General features: G+C 44.2%; 1 protein-coding gene across 1 annotated transcript in view; it reads left to right on the forward strand.

Annotated features, from left to right (window-relative positions):
* Window positions 1–17415, forward strand: part of NMS (neuromedin S) — a 307847-nt gene that overhangs the window by 157416 nt on the left and 133016 nt on the right. The window contains exons 4-6 of the mRNA XM_078656141.1: window positions 1432–1491; window positions 1587–1613; window positions 1701–1754. Of these exons, the coding sequence (XP_078512267.1) occupies window positions 1432–1491; window positions 1587–1613; window positions 1701–1754 (141 nt within the window). The remainder of the gene's footprint in view (window positions 1–1431; window positions 1492–1586; window positions 1614–1700; window positions 1755–17415) is intronic.

Below are 17415 nucleotides of genomic sequence, written 5' to 3' on the forward strand. Positions count from 1 at the left end.
AACATAAAATAGTCAGCAATGAAATCATGATTTATGTGTATGAGTGGTGAATGCCGGATGCAAGTAGGGAATGCATTCAGTGTTTCACAACCAACCATAAGGCTGACCAGATTTTGTACATTAGGGGCTGATTTACAAAATCATTTATGAGTACAGGAAGTAGCGCTGCTCGGGGACTCTTTTACAAACTCATATGTGCCTTTAATGCCATTGGGAATCGGCCCTGAAACATCCAACTCCATATTTGTAAAAGTGCAAAGAAGGTGCATCCCTTTCTATTCTATTAACTGCAAACGAACGTTCCCTGAATAGTTCTATTTTATTCACATTTTTGATGTATTGGGGCTAATTCACAGAGGCACTTAAAAGTGTGTAAAATAGTACTACAAGAGTACTGCTTTATGTACTCAAAAATGCCTTGTTACTGAGCCCGTATGACATTTGCTGCACTTATACTGCTTGGGCATTTGGCACAATCTCATCAAAACGGTTCTAAAAGGCCCTGTCTCAATATGCAAATTCACTAGAAACAAGGGGGCATATTTACAAGGGATTATCGCCACCAGAACATCACTTTTTTCGACGTTGTGGTTTTGGTAACACTTTTGCCTTATTTACAAGGCGGCGTTAAACCACTTAATGTGGCTTAACGCTGCCTTGTATATAATGCCCCTATTCACGCAGCACTTAGCGTTAAAGGGGCAGGCATTGGATATTACAGTGGGCGTTCCACCGCAACACACATTGCTTTTCGATGCTGCCCCTATTTACAAGTTTGGCGTAAATATGGGGTAGCGCCAAAAATAAGACCAGGGAAAACCTGGCCTTAAACTGGCGCAACAAGCAGAAATTATTCATTTCTCTTCGGTTTTGCGGTTTCTATGTATGCTGCAGAATGCAGCACACATAGAAAGAGCAAATCACCAATAGTGATTGTTCATGTGCAGGAAGGTATCCCTTCCTGCACATAGGAAATCATTAGAAAATGACGAGTTGCAACTTCTATATATGCTGCATTCTGCAGCACACATAGAAGTTACAAATGGCCAATAGTGATTGGTTATGTACAGGAAGGGACACCTTCCAGAACATAAACAATCATTCCCTGCAACTCAGGCACCCTTGCACTATGGTAAAAGGGTGCCTTAATTGGCGCTAGGCAGCTAAATGTAGCACCAGTGCTAGGGAAACACAGGGGTGCACCATATTGTTGTAAATAAGCGCATCCCTGCGTTTTCAGAATGTCAGGGCACGGTGTTTCCAATTGTGGCGTAACACCGCGCCCCGTCATTTTTGTTGTAAATATGCCCCAAGATGTCATCAGTTGTAGATTTAAAGTACTCTGGCTCAAAGATGATTATCATTCATACTTTATGACTTGTAGAATGTTTAATAAGCATATCAGCATAATGAAAATATTTTATCTTCCAGATCTCCAATTTTGTCATGAATCGGTGTAGCTCAATATTTAATAGCATGCAAGTAAATGAGGTAAGTTTCAAAGCCTTTTTGGTGAATGGATTTGTACCTACGCTCTATATCCTCCAGAAACAATGCATAATCAAATGTCCTTCTACTTTCACTAGCAAAATAACCAGGAAATATACAAACGAGTAAGTATTGTTTGAGCTACCAGTGTTTTAGCATGAGCTCTTCTGACATCTTTGTGAAGCTAAAATGTTTGGTTTGTTTCCATGCAGTTTTTATTTCACTACTCCAGGGCTCAGGAGCCAACATATCCACATAAAACAGGGGTCAGTATCCTGATATTATTATCATGCATTTCATAATAGAGCTGATATAAATGAGGTCTTTAATTGCTATGTATCTTCCATGTTACACTTCTTACCAAAACACTTGGATGTTTCTAAACGTATTAAATCATAGATCTATAGGAGCAAATTTTGAAATAATAGTATCATGAGAAAGATCAAAGATAATGATAAAATGGGTAAAAATACAAATGTAAGTCTAACTTCTTACAAATGGCAAACCTGTATTAAAAGAAACGTTTTGCTAATTAAAATTAAGCAAACTGCATACCAAATTAATTTCACTGAAATCCCCTTCATGCTATGAAAGGTGCTTCAATATTGGTTTCTAGCTTTAAGCATGCGGGTCTCAATGGAAACGCTTGCACCTATATAATGACGTGAAGGGGACTTCTGATTAATCATTATCATGTATTTTGCCTCACATGTTAGCAGTTTTCTGTGGGGCCCACAAGACAGTGTAACCATGTACATGTAGCCAAATATAGGTGTGGCTGTTTGCATGGAATGTTCCAGTGGATGAAAATTGGCATGAAAAGATCACTGAACTTAAGTCAATGACACAGTATTACATGTCTTAAGCGGTGCTGAACACACCAAAAGCAGATTTTCTTAATGGTTAATACCATTAATAAGTGTATGTTTTAAGAACAATTCTAGCACTCACTGCACAATGTAAACAGAGGAAGTGAGGAATACAAACACACATTGAATGATATCAAGGAATCTTCACCAAACTTGGGGTGATAGGGCTAGACGCTTCCAGCATTGAGTCTGTGATACCAGAGGATGTATCACAGGAATTGTAAAAGTGCATGAGTAATTGGGCCAGGATGTTACAAACAGACTCCTTTTCCCAGCAGGGTAGATATTGAAACTATGAGCAGGTTTTGGTCCATATTGCTTAGTGAGAAATCTTTTAGAAGGAAGTTGAAACCTTTGTTGTCTGAAGGAAATGTGGCCGCTATAGTGCAGTCATAGTGGACTCCTGATTAGATTACTACTGCTTCATTTTTGTGGGAGCTCCTAAAATATTGGGGTGTCTACAGAAAGATCTATGGTCAGATGAATGAATGATCTGCAGGTAGTTCTCACCTCAAACATTTCAGCCCTTGAGAATGTAGACTCCACTTGTATATAAGCACGAATAAGTGAAGTTTCTAGCTCTGGTGACACTCCATAAATGTAAATATCATAATGATTTTGCCCATTGCAAAACTAGTCCATATTTAACAGGATGAGCCACAAGATTGTAAAATAAATCATGTCTGTCGAGCCCAAGGTTGAAGGAGAAAAGTTTAGGGGAAGAATGTTCTAAGTTCTAGAAAGTGAGTGGTGGATTGAACTCCGAAAAGATTTAGAAATAACAGTTTGATACACATACACCTGCCTGCATCTCAAAGCTGGTGGGGACCACCAATTGTATGGAGCGATGGTATTAACAGCATTGTACAAGAGGGTGGTCCCCTAAAACATTGCTCGGATGAGTAATAGATAGTGTGGCACAAAAGAGAGAGAAAGTAACAAAACAACAAAACACACTACTTATCAACCCATCCACCTGCCCAACCCCTTCAACCCAGAAAACTCCTCTCCCCTCCCCAGTGAGCACTAAATCACACAATACACACAGTGTAGGTCTCATAGTAGGGCACCGTGTAGATCAATGCTAATCTTGACCATGATGGGTCTTATGTGACATCCATTTAATATGTAGTGTTCACAAGTATTTGGGGCACATAACCTCCATGAACTCTGTGGACAGCATACTCAGGCAAGCATTCCAAAAGTGACTCAAAGCTGCTTCCTCAGTTTTCTAGTCCCATTGATATCTTTTCCATTCTAAGCATGTCCTAGACTCCGTATTACCGAGTTCTGTACGTACAGACATCCTCTCTGCCCCAGTATCTCAGAATGGTTTGTTTATCCGCAACTACAAGTAGAGTGACCTGGCTGGTATCGTGTGATTTCAGGGATAGGAGAGTCAGTCAGCCACACCCAAAATTCTGTATTTTGGGAACCTCAGCAATTCAACTCAATACGTATGATTGATGTTGGCCAGGACTTCCCCCCAATACCTCTAATGCTTGGGGCAGTGACACAACAATGAAGGAAGTTGAAGTTAAGAATGTTATATAGCGCTCGATCACCGTGCGGTTTATTGGCACTGAGGACGGAAGGCTCCAGGAGGGGGCAGAGGAGGCCACTTAGTCTGAGAAAGCGCGGGAGAAGAGGAAAGTTTTAAGAGCTTTACGAAAGTCCAGGTAGGTAGGAATAGACCTGATAGAAAAGGGAAGGGCATTCCAAAAGGGGGGGCAAGGTAGAGACGCTCATGCCTCCAATTTTTTTCCTCCTAAAGCGAGGAACACATAAGAGAAGCTGGGAGGAGGAACGGAGATCTCTGTTGGGGACGTAAGCTTTAATTTTAGAATTGATAAAGGCAGGCGTCGTGCCAGCCACGGCCAGAAAAATCGTGCAGCCTATCTTGAATAGGGATCGTTCGAGGATGGGCAGCCAGTGGAGGGTTTTTAACAGGGGGGTGACATGGTGGAATTTAGGAAGTCGGTAAATCAGATGGGCAGCCTGGTTTTGAATTCGTTGTAGGCGCCGGAGTTTGTATGCAGGAGCACCTACATATAAACCATTGCCATAATCAAGGTGTGACATGATCATGGCAAGGAGAATAAGTCTGAGAGCTGAAAAAGAAAAAAAGCGAGAGATTTTGCGTATGGTTCGGAGACTCAGGAAGCATGATGAAACCACAGTGCTGATCTGAGGACGCATTGTGAGGTCCTTGCTGACTTTGATTCCCAGGGTTTTACAGAGGCTGAGGGTGGAGGGGGAAGACCAAGAGAGGGAGGCCAGAAGGCGAGGTCCAGAGACTGGGGCAGACACCCGTGAGTACCAACTCGGTCTTGTCGGGATTTAGCTTTAGATGCTTACCATTCATCCAGTCGCTGATGAAGGTCATGATGGTTTGATAGTTAAGAATTGAAGCTGGAAGGGGGAAAAGATTAAAGATGAGCTGGAGGTCATCGGCATAGTTAAATACCGTGACCTCCATTTTTTGCAGAGCAGATATAAGGGGGAGGATATAGAGATTGAAAAGAAGAGGGGAAGGAGAGGAACCCTGGGGGACCCCGTAGAGAACAGAGCGAGTAGGAGCAGAGAAATCCGCCAGCTGAACGGCCTGTGTGCGGTTCTTTAGAAAGGAGGTGAGCCAGGCCAAGGCAGATCCCCGGATGCCGGTGCCCTCGAGACGGTCGAGAAGAATGGAATGATCGACCGTGTCGAAGGCGGCGGACAAATCGAGGAGGACCAAAGCCTGAGGGGAGTTGATGTCAGCACTCCCTCTGAGCTCGTCCAGAATGGAGAGGACGACAGATTCCGTAGAGTATAATGGGCGAAAGCCTGCTTGGTGAGGAGCCAGGAAGTGGCTCTCCTCAAAAAAGGCACTGAGGTGTGTGGTAACATGGCTCTCCAAAATCTTTCCCAGGAACGGTAGTAAGGAGATAGGACGGAAGTTGGAAAGGGAGGTGGGGTCAGCACCTGGCTTTTTTAAAATAGGAATTACTTTGGCTGCTTCAACAGATATGGGACGATGCCCTGAGTGAGAGAGTTATTGAGGAGAGTTAGTGGGGGCTCAGGACAAATGGAGAAAATCTCTCTTAAGATGCGGGCAGGGCAGATGTCAGAGGGTGACCCTGATTTGACTTTCTTAAGCAAAGTGGAAAAAACTTTCTTGGAAATCAGGGTGAATCGATCAAGGAAGAGAGGGTTAGGCGGCAGTTGGGGATGTGAGAAGGAAGAGGAAGGTGGGGGAATATTACGCTTGATGGTTGTAATTTTCTCAATGAAATAATCATTGAGGGAGTTGTAGAGGAATTGTGAGGGAATTGGCTTGGGGGTAGCTCTGTCAGAGGTGGCTAACTCCTGGGCAATAGTGAAAATTTCCTTAGGTTTGTTTACCGCAAGAAGAATCTTGGATGAAAAGTGTTCCGATTTGGCGTGAAGGATGGCTTTCTTATAGTCCCGGAGGAAAGTAATATATTGCAGTTTTAATGCAGAGCAATATCCACGCCTCCAGTGGCGCTCAGCCTGCCTGAGTGCAAGTTTTTTGTCTTTAAGTTTGATGGTGAACCATCTGTTAGCCTCGTGAAGGCGACGAGTTCTAACCAGTTTGAGCGGGGCCACTTGATCGGAGGTTGCGGAGAGCCAGCTATTAATAGTGGCAATCTGAGAGTTGGGGGAGATATCAGTTAGGATAGGTAGTGAAGCTGAGAGGGAAGAGCAGAGTGTGACTGGGTCCACATGGTTCCAATTGCGTGCCCAGATATTGCTAGGGAGTGGAAACTTTGTGTCGATTCCTAGGTGGAGGGAAAAAGAGATGAGGAAGTGGTCAGACCAAAGGCAAGGGGTAACTAGAGGGGAGGAGATAGATAAATTGGCTGACCATACCTGATCCAGGATGTGGCCGTGAGTATGAGTTGGGAGATGTATATGTGAGGTAAAATTCAGAGTGCAGAGTGATTCTGTAAAATCTTTAGACATATGATCTTCATGGGGGTCGGTAGAAATTGAAATCGCCTAGTACCAGAACAGAGGAATTGTTGACCACCAGAGTGTCCAGCAATTCCTGAACTGCAGGGATAAAGTGAGACATAGGTTGAGGAGGTCGGTAGAAGAGTGCGCAGGTAAACGGGACCGCAGGAGATATAGAGCGAACAACTAAAAAATCAACAGCGGTAATAGAGGGAAATGACAAGAGCTGGAACTGGAGTTCGGAGCGGGCAATTAGGGCCACTCCGCAACCAATATTCCCCTCAGGGCGGTCAGCACGTAAAGCGTAATATGAGTCTGGGAGGGCCGCTAGGACGTCAGGCAGAGAGTCGGATGAAAACCAGGTTTCTGTAAGAAACAAAATGTCTGGTTTAACCGTATCTTCAAAATTAAAGAGCTCCAGTTGGTGTTTAACCGCTGAGTGGGTATTGAGAAGATAGACTAATGTTGCTGGAGGGGAATAGTGGGTGGAGGGGGGCAGGGAAAGTGTCTCAGGGGTAGCGGAAGGCAAAGAGGAATCAGGTAATCCAGATGTCTGAGGGCATGATATAGTTGGATTCGATGGTAGTATGCCAAGATTTCCAATGCGAGCAAGGGTGAGGGCATTGGGCAGCCAGTTGCCCTGGAGTGCCAGCAGTTGTTTAGAGGAGTAATTTAAAAAATTAGCATAGTGGTGGGCCCCGGGCCCCGGTCGGCCGCGGACGGGCACAGACGTGCTAGCCTTTGGCGCGCTTTCAGGGCGCGCCCGCTGCGCCGGCGCATTGGCCGTCAATTAAGTAGGGCGAGGCGCGAGGGGTGGAGAGACCCAGAGTTGCCACAGTTCCTCCAGCAAGGACCACTTACATTGGCATTCCACCTGTGTATCCTGGTAGGGGTGTAGTGCCAATAGGTCACAGCCTTAGTGAGAGCTTCCCTCATCTGCGTGCTAGAGATCCTTTACCAAGACCTCTCAAATATGTCTGTCCATTCTTTGTAATCTTGCTCCCAATGTCTGGCTCCCACCTCAACTGTCCCTCTGTATTTGCCTTGGAGAGGTCAGTATTGAGAGCTTTGTAAATTTCAGAAATAAATCATATATTGTTAGAATTAAGGAAGATCCACGTCCTTTTCACAAGAGGTCATAGGTCTAGAAGACCTCAGTCTCGCCTCTCTATGAGACACCCAATGTCGCACTTGTGCATAATGCAGTCTCTCAGGTTCCGGGAGGCAGTAATCCCACCTGACGTGACCAAACAGTTCCATGGCTTGAAAGTCAAACATATTGTCTTCCTGATTACACTTAGCATTCTGCTATTCTGCAAACTGACAGGTTCCATATTATAGAGGTGAGAGGGGATGGGTACAAGGAGAGTCCCTTCTTGAGAATTACCGCATTCCAAGAGGAAAGTGTGGACTGTGTGACGGACAATAGTAAAAGCCCCATGAATTAGCTCTCCTAGGTAGCCAGGGGATCTTTCATATAAGGTCACTTATGATTATTTGGTCCACAAAGCACCAGGCTTTTTCCATGGCTGTCATCCCCTATTTTACCATCTAAGTAAGCTGGGTGGTGTGGTAATAGTAAGCTATGCGTGGAACACCATGTCCACCCTTCGATGAGGGGAGAATCATCATACTCTTGGAAAGCCGAGCTCTCCCACTCCCTCAAATAAAATTGTTTGACGTACTCTGAATATCTTTTAACGCCCTAATTGGAGGTTGCACAGGAAGGAATTGAGTCAGGTGGAGAAATCTAGGTAGAACTGACATTTGGACTGCTGCTCCTTTGCCGCACTACGAAAGGCACCCATTATGCCACCTTTGGAGCTCAATCTCTCCACTTGCTCAAGTGGAAGGAATAAATTCAACAGTTGTCACTTCTGCAGATTCATTTTAAAGCCCGCCACCCGCCTACATTTTGCCAACTCCTCTAGAAGAGGTGCATTTGGACAGTAAGCTTAAGTAAACCATCATATGCTTATAAACAGATTTTGGGCCCCTCTTTAACTATGAATACCCCTTTTATATATTTCTTTGCCCGCAATGTGTTTGCCAGTGGCTCCATGTACAAGGTGAATAAGAGAGGGGATAAAGAGCAACCCTGTCTGGTCCCCCTCCCAACCTGGAGCAAGTCACTGACTGAGGCTTTCCTATTGGATTTGCATAAATTCTGGCTATTCATCCCCTACCTGTATGTCCGAACCCATACTCAGAAAGGAATGGCCAATGAACACTGATAGATGCTTTTTCTGTGTTGACGGCCACAAACTATGCATTAACACAGGATTTATAGAGTTTATTGATTAAATGAAGAATACACTTAATATGACCCGCTGTGGTCATGCCTGGGATGAACCCAGCTTAGTCAGGATCGATAAGTCCCTGAATGAGTGGGGCAGGCAATTGGTTAGAATCCTAGAAAGGATTTTGGCATCAATATTCAGCAGGGAGATCATGCGGATGAGGAACATACTTTCGGATCTTCACCTGACTTGGGGTGGCAGGGATAGAGGCTTCCTGCATTGAGTCTGTAATCGCAGAGGATGTAGCAAAGGAATTGTAAAGTTGCATGAGTAATTGGGCCAGGATTTTGCAGAAGGACTTATAAAAGGGGCCCATGAGGCTGTCCGGTCCTGGGGTCTTTTGTAATTTTAGTTTGACAATATCTGAGATAATCTCCACAGTGTCTACTGGACTCTCTATGGTTTCACGTTGAAGCTGCAGGATGCATGTGAATGTGACATCACTAACATAATCATACAACCAAGTGTCCCCCTCTTGCTCCACCATTATAAGGTTTTTATAAAAATCATGATACTCCTAGCATATTTCTTTATCCACAGTATCTAAGGTCCCTGCAATTGACCTCATGGTATTTATCCTTTCTTGCTGGATCCTGGCCTCAGTTTGGCAGCAAATAGTTTCCCAGCCTTATTTTCCCACTGTAGTATTTTTGTTTCACCCGCAGTAGGGAATATTCTGCCCCGTCTGTATACATCAATTGGAGCTGGGTACGTGCCTTGTCCAGCTGTCGTAGGCTCTGTATCACCCAGTTCTCATGTGCACTTCCTCCAGTGCCCAAACTGACCCTTTAGGTTGACTCTCTTCTCCCTTCAGTCCATATTTGTTTTGGCTGCCATTGAGATAAAATGGCCTTTACTATAGGTCTTTAGGGTGTCCCACAGAGTATGTATCCACACATTCACCCCGTTGCTGCCCTTTAGAAATGTGGCGAAGGTATATAGGGGCATGGTCCAATATCAATCTAGTCCCTATAGAAGTTTCAACCAGTTGTCTCATAATGTGAGAGAGATCAGAAAATGGTTGAGTCCGGCATATATATGATGTACTGTAGAAAAGAATGTGAAGTCCTTTTCTTTGGGGTACGTAACCCTCCAGACACCCCTCAGGCCGATATCTGCCAGCCAAGCCCTAGCCTTTTCGGAAAGCTCCCTTGAGTAGCCTGCGCTCGACGCTGATGTGTCTACTGTGTTGTCCATGACAACATTAAGGTCGCCATTAATTGTTAATGCTCTATCCCAAGTCTGTAAATCCAAGGGAATGGTATGTTTATGGAATCTCTCTTGTTGGTCTTTTGATGAATATATGGAGGTCACAGTAAAAGTGTAGCCCCAAACCCACAATCTGACTTCCAAAGATCTCCCATCCAGGTCCAATATGTTCTCTCCTCCTCCCCCCAGAAATGAGGCTGAGACTAGAATAGTCATTCCACCTTTCTTGGTGCGATCAAACGAGTAGTATTGATGAGGGAACCATTTAGATTGAAAATCATACAAGCTGGCCCTTAGCAGATGTGTCTCAGAGAGACAGATCTCTGCCTCTAAATCCCTCAAGAGGGACAAAACAACAAAAAAGTGAATATATCATTGGTGCCCACTTACAGTAAGAACACTAGCTGGTACTGATGTGCTTATGCAGAACGAGAATGTAGTGTAACTACAATGGCCCACAGGGAGCAAGTTACAGCTAAGGATGCCAAGACATGTGAAGAGGTGTACTCCAGAATCCAACCCACTGCCTACCCCAAAGACATAAAAAACAAATTGTTAATAAACAAAGTTCTCAACATTCCTTCCCATGTGGAATTAGGGATTGGACAAGCCAACATTTGTCCGTGATGGATCGCATTTCTCACCAATATCCTATCACTCAAACGCCCTCTTAAGCACCTCCCCTCCCAACCCCCAGGGCCCAGAAGTTCAAAGTAGACACTAATGAATCTAGGAGTTCTATGAACAATAACGATGACCCCCCTCCTATGCGTATAGAACTGAAATTATCATGTCCTTCAAGTCTCCAGGGTGGAGTTTACTTAATAAGAACTTCTGAGCTTGGAGAGAACCGCTTTCCTCTTAGAATCAGTAACCACAGCAGAGAGTTTGGATCTATTATGTTGCTGCTGTCCCACCTGCCACTCATTTGGCTCAGCCCTTTTCTTGATGACCAGGGTTCTCCAATGGAGAGCCTGCCCCTACCTCCTCCAATTTCAGTCCAAGAATCTCCTGGCCCTCATTAGGGGAAGGCTACCTGATGTTGCAATACTTCCTACTGAAAAATGTGTCTGATTGGGTGGCTCCAGCAATATTTAATGCCTTTAGATCACAGGTGTGATGCATTTGGTTGCAAGGAGTGCCTTCTCTGTAGAGTAATTACCGATAAGTCCTGGTAGATATGAATAGCGTTCCCCTCTAAAATAAATAGGCCTTCTGTTGTACCGCCTCCATGATGGGCTCCTTCTGTTTATAGTGATGCAAATAGGTGAAGATTTGAGGGGTCGCACCAGAGTTCAGCACGGGGATCACTGACAAAATATCGAATACACAAATATAGAATTTCCAAAATATCGAAGAAAAAATATAGAATGCAAAAATATCGAATTCCTATCTACAAACAGGTAAGTACAAAAATATTGAATCAAAAATATAGTTTACAAAAATATAGTTAGTCAAAATATCGAATTTTTTAAATGTCTTAAAAGTAATTTAAAATGAATGAAATAATAAATATAACATTTACTATTACCACTCCAGTGAGTGCAACAGTAGGGAAAGCGTTGGATGGCGTAGGGGTAAAAATTACTATTTCCACTCCAGAGAGTGCAACAGTAGGGAAAGCGTTGGATAGCGTAGGGGTAAAAAATTATTCCTACTCCAGAGAGTGCAACAGCAGGGAAAGCGTTGAATAGCGTAGGGGTAAAAATTACTATTCATACTCCAGAGAGTGCAACAGTAGGGAAAGCTTTAGATAGCGTAGGGGTAAAAATTACTATTCGATAATAAATTACTTACCTTCAATTCGATATTTTTCACCACTATATTCTGTCCATTCGATATTTTGTCCATTCTATATTTTGACTTCGATATTTTGGTAATTCTATATTTTGAATTTGGTATTTTGTCTTGTTACTGTACTGCTCAATATTATCAGCCTCAGTTAAGGGTGGAACCCTTCTGAGGCGAATGTTTAAGCATGTGGAGCAGTTTTCCAAGTCCTCCAGATGCGTCTGAAGATCAACATTCTGTTATTGCAGTGTAAGGAGCTGTTGAACTAGGGCCTTCCAGTTTGGCTTCCCTGGCATCATTGGAGGCCTCCAGAGATTCCACTCTATTCCCTAAAGCTGTGACATCATGTTTAATGCCATGAAGATTCTTTGAGACATCATGGCAGAGGTGTGCTATGTCTGCTCGAATGATTTTATAAAACTCCTCCAAAAGTACCAAGTGATCAGGGCATCTGCTCCACCAGCATCAGTGGAGGCCTCTTCCCTGCAGCCCGGCTGGGGATCGTGGTTGCAAGTCTGTGCTCTGGCATCCAGCTCTTGTCAGCATATCTTTTATGCTAGAATCTTTCTTCTTCCTCGCAAAGGACATTGTGGCGGGTCCACTGAAAGGTGTCCCAGGTCTAGAGAGCATAGGCAGCTGCCCTCCCTTGCTGCCACTCATCTCAGCCGCCGAGTCCAAGGTCTATTGGCATAGGCCTCTGTAGGGGGTGCAGTAGGCTCTCCCAGACCCTCTCACGTACCACGTCTGCTATTTTGTCTCAGTGTCGAAGAACTTGCTCATTGGCAACCAAAATCACAGGCATTAGGAAGCCCATGATCGGGCCATCTGTCTGATCATTGAGCCCCCACAGGCTTCAGGGGCCACTCCCATTTCCACCTGGTAAAAATCGGATCCAAGGCGCCGGGAAACCCTCAGGGTAGCTGTTGCGCCATATAAATGTAATAAATAATAAATAGCATAGCCCGGCTCCAGCCAACTCCCGGGACTGCTAGGATAATCCAGCTCATCGAGTTGAGAGAGGAGCGGGAGTGTCCTACTCCCCCACCATCTTGGTTCTGCCCCGAAAGATTTAAGGCATTTGAATACTCTGCGCAATTTTGGGAGGAGTTGAACATTTTCCTTTTTTAGGACTGGGTGTCACGGTTTGCTGATTTTGCGGCACAAGGATACGTGTGGATGTATGGCACCCTATAGGCTTTATGAGATATGTAAATTGTGAAACTTTCTGCTGCATTATGCATATTCCGTGAAATAATTACAAATTCTATTTAGTGCCCCTTTCCATAGTATACTTCCTTACTGCGCCTGAAAAAAAATCAAAATATTTTTAATAAATCTGTTCTATTTTTTAATACTTTAATACCCGCATAAAACACGTTTTTCTTCATTTTTGTCCTGATAACTCCACCTATTTACACGACCAATGGGCAGCTAAAAGCTAAAGCTCAAAAGCAGGCATAACACATTTCCAGAATATATAAACAAAATGAAAATCAGACCAAAATAGAAAAAGGCGTATTTCTATACGAATCTGCCATATTGTCATTCAATCGGAGAGCGCAGCTTACTCAGTAGACTGAAAAGGGACATACAAGAGCAAAGTAAATAAGAGACATGTAGCAAATCTTTAAAGGTAGCTGAACAATATCCTTGTGTATTGAATTTTGTTGTGGCCATTCAACCCTGATTTACAAAGACCAAGGCAACAACGTTCACTTAATTTTCCATTTCTATTTGGTAATCTCCTTCAGAATCAACACACATACATATAGCACCATAGCAATCTAAATTGGGAGGGTCCAAAGTGAAAGCCAGAATGAAGGGGGAAAAAAAAGTGAAAATGGGTGAGGAAATAAAGAGAAGAAAGAACTCAAGAGAATAAACAATATCCACTGGGATGGGAAGATGGTGAGGAGGGAGGACAGCACAAAGCTGCACGATTCCTGGGATGTGACAGAGTTCCCATTTCACTATTTATTTGCCAAAATGTGGTATACAATGTAACAGTTTATCCAACATTTTCAAAGAATTTTGCAGGAGGAGGACGCCCCTGATTTCTTTTTACAGGGCTTGGGCTCCCTTGCCTCAATGATTTGCTCCTTGGAAATGTAGGCAGGTTCTTGTGCCTCACCAATTTAAAATTTCACCAGCCGCCACTTGAGATTACTCATGACTTGCAAGAGGGACCTGGTTAGTGACTTCCGAGACGCTGATTCAACTAATGACCAAAACAAGTCACAAAAACTAAAGATGCACTTAAGGGAGAGATTGAAAGCCCAATTTAATAAGATGAAAGCCAACTTAAAGGTGCTTATGATAAGCAACGCTAGTTGGAATTAATATATCGGGTATACACAAGGGCCGAGAAAACAGCAGCTGGGACTAAGACTGAACGGTGAATTAGTGGGGCCAGGTTGAGCACTGTGTCACTGGTGTATTAAGATGACAGGTACAAGGTGGGCTTTGTGTTAGAGGTAGTGACTCTCAGCGACCATAATTTGTTAGCATTATTTTTTCAGGTATTATTGTAAATTGTGGCTTTATGGGTCTATACCCATTCAAAGTCTCACTTCCTCTTCACTCTTTCCATAATTTTAAATTTTTCCTCTCATTTGAACTTAATCTCATATCTCTTCCTTTCAGTATTTTAATGTCTAACGTTTGATCTAATTTCCCTTCACAGAAACTCTAACTTGATTTCTCCTCATTTTCTCACTAGCCTTTCAGTTCCTCCTATTTTTCACAACCACCTTCCTCGTTTATTCTTCTGGCAGACAACAGCACTCCTATGACATCTCTTGTGTGGACCCAGAAATATTTGCATGTGTTCCTTGCACTATGACACCTCATCTAGGAACACACATCTCTCCTATAAATAGAAAGCATTCCTTGTCTGGGTGGCCAGGAAAGCCCCTGGGTCATGAAGTTCATTCAATGATACCCAAATCAAAGATAACAGCATTAGTATAAGAGTCTTATAAATCCTGGCACAACTGTCCTTGGCGCAGGGCCACAAACCTATAGGAGAATTAAAGGTCACTACACAGCAGCAAATCCTGCACTGAAACACCAGGCCTGGGTCAAAGTTACATAGCACTAAGGTGCTATTTAGAGCCACATTACTGTAAGAGTGAGCTTGGACATATTGTAAGAGTATACTTTTGTAATCAGTTTATTTAGGTGGTCAGACAATGCTGGTGTACAACCAACAAATTGAGTGGTGATATTTTGTCCACACCTCTGGTTCAAATCAAACCGAAGCAAAATTAGCACACCCTAATGGTATGGCTCAGTAAGGCAACCCTAGATGTTGACATCTCCAGTGACCTCAAGTTCACAAGTTAGGTTCCCATCAAGGTTAGCAACCAGTATAATTAAATGTGTTAGTAACATGTTATTTATAGAGCTTAGAAGCAGCAGGTGTTAGTGTAAAGAGCATTTCCAATGTGTAGTACAGTACCTGTAAAAAGGAATGGTGTCATGGATTAAAATACAAATTAGATGAATATAAAATGAGAGTACTTTTAATGTCGGACATTATTTAAAGGCCAGGTAAATCTTAAGTGGAAAAGGTGAAGCATAGCTTGCCTCAAATGCACCTTCCACCATAGACATGGCAAATTAGTCATTATAATATGTATGTCTTTATAAAAAGCCTCAAGTACTTTATACCCACCCATCTTACTGAAGGGTGGTGACACAAAGGCTGACCAGAGTGTATTAGGCTCATGAGAAACAGACATCATGACAGCTCTCTCCACATCACTATCCTCTCCCCACCTTCTCTCCACACCACCCTTCTCCTGTGCACCATCCTTCTTCTTTCTCACCTCACCCTACTCTCTCCATCTCACTCTCTTCTCTCCATCTCACCCCCCTCTGCGGGGGGGGGGGCATGACAAGTAGTTATAATTTTGAGACCTGCTGAGTGTGTGATGAGTCCCACCTGAGCCCATCTTAGTGCAGCCTGCTGTTTGATCCTCTGCGCTAACATTGCTACTTATGGAAGTGCCTGGCTGCACCAGAATCTCTGTGTGAGCTGTTTACACCACAAATCTCAAGAAGTCCTTGTAGGAATGTCTGGGAATGATGGTGGAGAAGTGTGGCTCAATGGTTAGAGCGGCAGACCCTGATGCAGAGGTCTGGCCAGGGACCAGGGTTCAATTCCCGCCTCGGCGGGTCTTGGGCTCAATTTCCTCGGACCTGATAATTCTCGCCTCGGTGCCTATTCTAATCATGGGTCCCACTCTGCAACTCTGGGCATTAGCTTGCTTAATCTCCACAACGGCCCCAACAGCGCTGGGATGCCTGGCTTCACCTTGTGGGTGCCCAGGAGTGGGTATTTCACAGGAAAAGGCCAGGAAGGGTTCCACAGCGGTATGCGTACAGCGCCAAGACACCTCAGGGTATAAGTGCGCTATACAAGTACGAATTCATTCAATGAGCAGTCCCACCTTCTAGCACCCCCCGTGCCCATGGTGCTCGTGGGACAAATTTGATTTTCAGCTGTAGGGACATGCGCACACTCTCACCGCTTCATGCAGGGCACAAGTCCTAAAAAAAAGAAGTGGGGGGATGTTGTCACCTTTCGTGACATCACAACAGGAAGTGACATCACAAAAGGTGGCTTGCACCAGCGGGCTCATTGCCTCCCCTCGCTCACCCCTTAGATGCGATTGTTCCACGCTCGGTGGCTCATGCTGCCTCTCAGCCCCAGGGTCACAGGGTCAGATTCCACTTCAAGTTCTCTGTTGCGTTAGCTTACTCTGAAATCGCTTTTAAAGCGCTTGGCCTCTCTGGGACGATATCCGATCTCGTCCCAGAGAGGCCAAAGAGTGAAGTCCAGTTGTTTGGCAGGGGGGACGGCGTCCACCCGGTAAAATAAGTGGGGGGGACGCCGTCCACCTGCGTGGTAACCTGACTCGAGCCCTGGCTTCATGTCAGACTCGTACCGTACAGCTGTAAATAAACTGGGTAACTGCTACTCCAATGATCTTACACGAGACAAGACATGCTTCTGTGCGCAATTTTTATTTATAAATATAAAAAGAAAACATAGAAACACTAAACACGTAAAATTTCAAATGATGCAAGAACATTTCACATAAGACTCACCTGACTTATTCTCCCTGGGGTCTGGTGACGGGACTGCACTAGCACACACAAACATGAACCCAGTAGCTCAAACTTGAAGAAAGCTATGGACTCCCCCATGTCCCATCACACCTATTTAACCCCTTCCGCGCTCATGACGAGCTGAGCTCGTCATGAGTTGTGCCGCTCGCACGCTCATGACGAGCTCAACTCGTCATGTAACGCGGCTTTTTGAAAAAAGCCGCGCCGCGCAAAAATAGCCGCCGCACGCATGTGGTTAAAGATAATCAATAGGAGTTGCTGGGTGGAAATGAAGGAGGCAGAGGTCACTGGCCCATCCACTCCTACATTGTCCCAACTGACCTGCTCCCGGCCATTTAGATTAATGGAGATCTTCCAACCCGCCCTAGGCCATCTAAATAACGCCCAAAATTAAATACCTCGCCCAGACAGCACATACACAGGGCCCAGGGGCCATCCTGCTCTATCTTCCCCCCAAAAAACATAGATTTGACAAATTTGTCATCAAGTAGCAAGCACAATGTATTGAAATTTTTTTTTTTCGTATTCTTTTGTTCTCCCCGCAGGGTGTAGGGCAATGCCCACTACAACCATTAAGACCAGCTGTCCCTGGTCAATATCCCAGTGACACAATGCTGAAGCTGCAGAGTATTCCACTTTTGCAATCTTACTATGAATCTTTAAAA

The sequence above is a fragment of the Lissotriton helveticus genome, chromosome 8 (assembly GCF_964261635.1).
Source record: "Lissotriton helveticus chromosome 8, aLisHel1.1, whole genome shotgun sequence".
Lineage (NCBI taxonomy): Eukaryota > Metazoa > Chordata > Amphibia > Caudata > Salamandridae > Lissotriton > Lissotriton helveticus.